We start from the raw sequence: 7812 nt of genomic DNA, 5'->3' as shown, positions 1-7812 counted from the left end.
TGTTAAGAGCATTACTGAACCTGACTATGAAGAAAGAAATTGCGTGTGAAGGTGAGATGTTTATAGAAATATTTCACCCTTTCGTTATTAAATAAGTAACACATACACAGGTAATTTAATAAGGTGCACCATGGTCATTATCCCTCATCTAAATTCTACCGCGCATCTCAGACACATACAAGTTGTCTTCGCTTAATTAGATGTTGGGAGTTATTATTGCTGATCACCTCAATGGTTTCAGCTCGTCATGCCTTCAGTCCAGCTCTCTTGGTCCCTCACGCCCCTCAACCATGTCCTTGATTCACTACCATGTTACGTGTAGTGACCATATCGCCCACCATGACGCTTCGCTAAGGGTTTACAGAGAGCAGTTCCATTCAATCAATGTTTAAATTGGCTGTAAATTTGATTAACCCATAACGACCTTTGATGTCACCTAACCTAACCTAACCTAACCTAACCTAACCTGGCAGCACCCACGACTCTTTCATAATGCAATTTTGAAAATGAATGGTTGGTCAAATTGCCTTCCTCCATGGCGCGCGGGGCGAGATGACTGCCTGCAAGGGTGGGCTTACAACATGCAGAACATCAACTTTTTCATAGCCTGATTATGATAAGAGTTTTATATGAGTTCTCTACAAGTTTCCCTTTGTCAGATCTGGTATAAACTTTATGATGTGATTTTTTTTTTATATACGTTTAGCCCCAAATTATTATACACTGCTTGGACTGTACGTAGTACTCAGGTAAAATAACGTCACACCTGAACAGCGCTTCCGGGTCCACTCTGATGCTGAACCTATTTACATTATGCAGATAAGGTTTGGATTCCACCACGAAAAATATCACGCAGAAATTCCCCCATAATATATGTAAATAAAATGCATCCCTGGTGGTCGGTGGAGTGTGTCACAAGCGAGAATATATACAGTGTACACAGAGAGACACAGCGATGATAAGAAACATTAATAACTCATCTAACTTATCCTGTCTATGGAGTCCCCCTCTGAGCTGAATCAAATCATTTTGCATTGGCCAAATAAGATATTAAAAGCAGCGTCCCTGTAGTGTTAATAACCAAACGAGTGTCGTGAAAATGGAAGAGTTGTTGTTTCTGAGTAAACACAAGAAATACACTCTGCCACGTTCGTAGTGACGCTGTATATATAATTTGTAATCAAAGTTTAAAGTCCTGCAATGACGTCACCAGTTTCCCCGCAGATGACGTTCTCCAACAAACTCACCGCTGCAGTCGTAGGTAGTACAAACGATGGCCTCTTCAGACCCCCAAATGCCACGTTCAGGTAAGTTTTAAAGGGTTTTTTTTATGGTCTAAGTCATGGACATTTCGTAAGTGAAGAAGTGTGCCGAGAAGAGCAGCTTATGGATATGAAAAACTCCCATGTTCACACCAGCTCAGTTGTCATGTATTTTAACCTGGTAAACTTTATATTTTTTCCAGTGCATTTACAGAGTATATCAGTACTAGATGGAGATACGAGTCAATTTAGAAGTAATGACATTGTCTGGACTTTGCTTTGAGGATGCCTGATGCTAGGTAAACATGACAACATAGTGCTGTTATTGTTTTGATGATTCACTCGTAAACCATTGGGATATATCATCATTTATATTAATTAATGGAGAACATTTTATTTTAACTACCATAAGTATTTGGATGGTTACTGTAGATTCTAGATAGGCTATATTGGGTAAATGTTAAGTTTTGGTCATCCTGTACTAAGACATAAAGACTGTTTTTGTGGTGGTTTGCGATGTGTTATGAACGATGTCGACCTTCATTTCTATCGGAAATCACTAGTTTTGAGTTACCCCCCCCCCTTACTGGTGTATGTTAGGCTAATCTTATAACTTATAATATAACTCATCATACCCTAACCTAACCTAACATATGACCTACAGGCATTTCAGTTAGCCTCACTAGGTTACGTTGGCAGAGGGAAAGCCAACTCCATAAATGCGGTATCTCTCCGCAGCAGGCTTACCCCTCCAGAAGAAGGCACAGCCAGACCCCCGTTCTGTGATTCGTCCCTCGTCTGGGAGCCGGGGACTCGCTAATGGCTGCTATGTCGATATTATATCTAGCCAGCTCTTTTCCCACAAGGGCGGTTCTTCTCAGGATTTGCATTTGTGCCAGTATCCAGAAGGGTCCTGACATTCCATGCAGCGACCATAAGAGGTTGCATAGTTTGTTTTTGTTTTGATCTGTGATTATGATTGTTTTTTCGACCGCATAAGTATGACCTTACTGGGTGCGGTTTCCCAGTCAGGTTGGTTCTTTAAGCAGGCTATGTTTAGGGCACCTTTTCTAGCCCCCTCCCCATGTGGGGTGAGCAGAGTGGCTCCTCGAAAGGGCTGCTCAGTTACAAAGACAGGACCGGACTGCACTGCTGCCTAGATCCCAGTGCATAAACGACCATCTTATCTGTGCCGCCCGTGTGCAGAGTTGTGACTAGAGACTCCCGGCAGTCTTCTCTGCCTGTCCCCATCGCCACTCGTCCGACACCATGGGATTTTTGGGGTATAAGGGTTTGATGATGAGAGGTATGATGAGCTGGATGATGGCTGCGCGTGAGTTGATTTATGTGGTGAGGCAGGAGCGCAGACTGCAACCACACATCTTGGCTCTCCCTTTACCTGATCCAGTTGCAATGGACTCCCGATAGCCCAGTTTGTTGGGTTTTCTTTGGTAGGCCTGTCCATCATCCATTGCCTTCTTCCGCCGGTGTAGTCGTTAGGTTCCCATGTTGGTCACGTCTTCTCCTAAAACCGCCGTTGGGGTCTTGTTGGAGCTCTGTAAGCAATGTCTGCCTGATGCGGGGCACACACACACACACACACACACACACACACACACACACACACACACACACACACACACACACACACACACACGGACAGACCCCGCAAACTTCCAATCACTAAAGCAAAATCAGACGAGGACACGAGTCTAACCTTTACCGCCTCCCCAATCTAAATGCAGATGACGTCATATGTTAAACCGGGGGGATTTAAATTATGTGACAAAGAAAAAAGAAAAATTGTTCTAGTATTTGAGAGAGAAAGTTTGTGTGTGTAATTTACCTAATAATTTGTCCTATCCTTTTCATTATGTCAACATGGCATCATATATCATGTTGTTCAGCCAAAGTTTTATATTATAATAAAACAGGACGCACTAAAACAAAATATTACTTGTATTGAGACGATACAAATTTTTTATATTATGGTTTTAATTACGAAATTAATGACCTAACCCACTCCAAAAATCCAACCCTAACTTAACCTAACCCATCCCCCAAACCATAACTTAACCTAACCCTCCCAAAAAACATAACCTAACCTAACCCACCCCAATGAACATGAGTCAAATTTACCAAACATTTAAACGAGATAGTCTACCATCCCCTTTGTGAACGGGTTCCTCTTTGCGCTGACTAAAATCATCGGACGTTTACCAAATGAAAAACTAAAAGTGGACAGTAGTGAAGAGATTAAGAAACTGAGGACTTAAAAACATGCTTTATACCCACCCACTGGACAACCCACACGCTTAACCCCGCTAGAAATGATCACAACAAACAGATCATCTTACACATTAACGGAGACACTCAAGACTGGCGAGTTAACGGAGTGGAACAACAACAACAGAAAATAAAAGACCTGGACATACCTCATTACCTCAGGCTGTGTGGCGTGTTACGGTTCCTTCACATACACACACATGCTACTACTACTTTGCTGTCACTCGGAATCGAGTATGACGATCATCCAGCTATGATACAATGATATGAGTTATTAAGGATGTCACCTAGGTAGTTCTGAGGTGAATGAAGAAGCCGATACGGAACCGGCAGGGTCGATCACAGATGTTGCACATGTGGGGGGCTACATCTAGTGCGGGAGGGGTGACGGCGGCGTCTTTCCGGTGTTGGCACTTGTCTGCCTCGTTATGCAGTCAGGCTACCTCGAAAGTATGTACACCTTCTTCTGTGGTGATCCTCCAAGCGTTACGGTGTGGAGTAATCGACTCCCAGGTGAGGAGGTCAATTTGGCACTTTTTCAGTTTTGTCTTAAGACTATCCTTATACCTTTTCAGTTGCCCACCAGAGTTACGTTTACTATACATTAGGTGACTGTAAAGTAGCTGCTTAGGCAGTCTACTGTCGTCCATGAGGGTAAAATGGCCAGTGTAGCGTAGTTATTCATGTATAATGGTAGCCTCGATGCTTATACAGTTAGGGTCAGCAAGAATACTGGCATTTGTTCTCTTGTCTTCACAGCGAACTCGGACGATGGAACGTAGACTACGTTGGTGAAAGTTTTCAAGTGCCTTGAGGTTCCACCTACAGTATATGTGTGACCCATGTCTCGCTGCCATATAGCAAGGTGGGGGAGGACCACTGCTCGATATACGTGTAACTTCGTAGATAATTTCAGCTCCCTACAGCTGAAGACATGGGTTTCGAAGTCTGCCAAAAGCTTGAGATGCACATCTCATCCGATGTTGAATCTCTTCATCGAAGTCTGTGGTCGTGGACTGGTAGGAACCAATATACAGAAAGTGGGTAGCATTGGAGGGGCTACTACCGTTAAGCTGGATGGATGGTGGAGGTGTGTCTGAACCAGGGGCAGGTTGAAAGAGAATCTGAGTCTTACGTACATTCACATCAAGGCCAAAGTGCGCATACGCATCTGCGTAGGTGTTTAGGATCTCCTGTAGGTCGTGTTCACTGTGAGCAACAAGGGTGAGGTCGTCTGCATACTGAAACTCAGTAATAGAAGCCGCCACACCTTTGTTCTTGCCTGGAGTCGTTGTATGTTGAAAAGACCCTTCATCCGGTACGCGATGTCCACCCCGCCAGCTAAATTGGCGCTGGCACGAGTTAGGAAAGCAGCCAAGAAAATAGAAAAGAGAGTTTGTGCCAGTACACACCCTTGTTTTACCTCCATCTCAATGGGGAAGAACTTAGACTGGTTGCCATTGTGCAGGACACTGCCGTTCACGCCATCGTGGAGTTGCCTCACAAGGACGATGAATTTTGGTGGGCAGCCAAAACGGCTGAGGGTACACCAGAGGGCTTCCCTGTTGACCGAGTCGAAGGCCTTGGTTAGGTCGATGAAAGCCATGTATAGGTCATGACACTGTTCTCTGCATTTTTCCTGTATCTGGCGGGCAGCAAAGATCATGTCAGTGGTGTCACGTGATGGTCTAAAGCCACACTGAAATTCTGGGAGGAAGTTTCCGCCTCAGGGAGAAGTCTGTTTAGGACTTAGGCGATAATCTTGCCATCTACGGCAGCAGCGAGATCCTGCAGTAGTTGCCACAGTCTAACCGGTCTCCCTTGTTTTTATAAATATTGACGATGGAAGCGTTTTTAAGAACTTAGGGGATTTCCTCCTTTTCCCATATAATCTCCAGGAGAGAGTGAAGACAGCTGGTAAGCAGAAGTCTTCCTTCTTTATACACCTCAGCTGGGATTCCATCAGGCCCTGAGGCTTTGTTATTTTTCATATGTTTGATGGCAGTAGCTACCTCATCCAGGGATGGAGGATAGCTTAGGTGGGTCAGCTCTGGATGCTGAGGGACCTGCTGGTTAGTCAAGACATCCACATCTGTGTTTCGGTTGAACAGTGAATGGTAGTGCTCTTTCAGCACTGAAGGAGGCCTTCATCGTCTTTAATCATGGAGTTACCATCAGATGAGCGGAGGGGGCTGCGCCACGAGTGATTGGCCCATAAAATGTTTTAGTGGAATTGAAAAATTTGCGCATCTTGTGCTAATCTGCAAATTTTTGCGTTTCACATGCTTTATTTTTAAAACAGTTGTTCTTTAGATTGCGAAGTTCCCGCTGGGCCGTCGCTTTCTACTTGTGGAAGGTATCAGCTTTGGTCCGAGACTGAGGGTTGTTCTGCCAGTCAGCTAAAGCAGCAAGTTTATCATCAAAGAGAGCATTGATTGCCGGGTCATTTTCATCAAACCAATCCTGGTGTATTCTTTTGATCTGGCCGAGGGTCTCTCTGAAGGTTTTTGTCATGACAGTGTCGAGAATATCTCATTCGGCACTGGGATATAGGTTATTTGTTGTCGGGTTGTTTATAAGCCCAAGTTCGAGCTTCTCTCTGAAAGCATGTGCTACCGCTGGATCCTCCAGACTCTTAGTGTTAAAACCTCTTCTAGAGGCTTGCTGCCTTCATCGTTTTGGGGCGACGTATAGTGAGAGCCTGGCTCTGACGAGACGATGATCAGTGTCGCAGTGATTTGAGCCACGCATGGCTCGGGTGATGAGGACATCTCAGCGATCTCTTTCTCTGACAATGATGTAGTCAATGAGATACATTATGCTTCCAATATCTTCCCAGGCGGTAGTACCTCCCTGTTTGATCGCTGCCTACCACCTTCTGCCTAATATCCCTCAACCGAAAAATCAAACGAAATTATTTAATGCAGTACAGCCTAGTGAATCCACCAATAGTAATAGAGTTCTCAATAACTCCACCAATAGTAATAGAGCTCTCAATGACACCACCAATAGTAATAGAGCTCTCAATGACTCCACCAATAGTAATAGAGCTCTCAATAACACCACCAATAGTAATAGAGCTCTCAATGACTCCACCAATAGTAATAGAACTCTCACCTTGCAATGGAGGTAGAGGAGGCATTTGCTGTATATTCTGTGACTCTTGTACATCAACCTCCTCTTCCGGGAACATAGACAAGGAAAAAGTCCTGTAACAGCCTTCACTCTTGTGGTATACGGACCAGGAACCCGCCGACCTGTGACAACATTCAATTATTCCATGCTTCCGCTTTTACTATTTACAAATACTACTCACAATTAACAACCAACAGTTTTAATGGAAGGATTACATCCCTTACAGCTCCGGTATAATTTTTGTAGTTAAACATGAGTTAAAAAAATCATAACATCAAAATTTAATTCAATAAAAAATTTCCCGTTGACGCTGGAAGAAAACAGTGGTTAATATTCTCACACTAGCTGTCCACAGGTTCCCACAGTGTTTACCTGAAGTTATTCTCCTCACTTACGAGTCAGTTGTCTCTTCCTTTCCTCCTCCTTTTTGTAGGTTAGGTTAGGTTAGGTTAGGTTGGTTGGTTGGTTCTTTTGGTATGAAATAGGGTTTTTTGTAGTTTTTGTGTTTTACTCAAATTTGATCTCCATTTTTGTTCAAATTAGCAGTTTCTGTTAAAAATTAAGATTTATAAAACGTTAATTTGCAAAAGAAATGAAGGTCAGATATGAGTAAAACACAAGAAAAAGGTAAAAAATTAAATATTCTCGTATCAAAACCTGGGAACTGAACCAAGCAACCTGTCTCTCTCGCCCTCCGCTCTTCCTATGGTGAATAAATACTCTATATCTGAATTAAAACTTAACTTAACCTAACCTAACCGTTCCTAGAAACTACAAACCTTTAATTTTTATTTGTATATGACAGAAAATGACTTACAACTGGTAGAACATTAACTAACGGTACTGATTACATTCGTTCACTTACCGACTATACGAGGCGTCGGTCATCCTCGCGTAGGCCATTTTCCAAGTAAACGAAGCCTATCGACTCGCTAAAAACATTCACAGCTCACTATCTTAAATGGATTAAGTTCTTTAAAAGCTTATAACAATAATTCACTGCAGTCAAGCGGGTATAACAGCAAGGTAAAAACTAACAGAATATGTTCACTGGTTTCGTTCGCCAAGCACAGCAACAAAATGGACAATGTTAAAGAAACTTTAACGAACAAGTGTTCGAGTCCATTTA

General features: G+C 43.1%; 1 protein-coding gene across 1 annotated transcript in view; it reads right to left on the bottom strand.

The window, feature by feature from the left end:
* LOC121875975 (serum response factor-binding protein 1-like) overlaps positions 1-7586 on the bottom strand; it is a 50702-nt gene extending 43116 nt beyond the window's left edge. Inside the window, exons 1-2 of the mRNA XM_042380812.1 lie at positions 7549-7586; positions 6479-6805 (exon numbers count right to left, since the gene is read on the bottom strand). Of these exons, the coding sequence (XP_042236746.1) occupies positions 6479-6805; positions 7549-7586 (365 nt within the window). The remainder of the gene's footprint in view (positions 1-6478; positions 6806-7548) is intronic.
* Positions 7587-7812: the final 226 nt, after the last annotated feature.

This window comes from Homarus americanus, unplaced genomic scaffold, assembly GCF_018991925.1.
Source record: "Homarus americanus isolate GMGI-L3 unplaced genomic scaffold, GMGI_Hamer_2.0 scaffold42818, whole genome shotgun sequence".
Lineage (NCBI taxonomy): Eukaryota > Metazoa > Arthropoda > Malacostraca > Decapoda > Nephropidae > Homarus > Homarus americanus.
The sequence above is the reverse complement of the archived record's forward strand: the minus strand, read 5'-3'. Positions and strand labels throughout refer to the sequence as shown.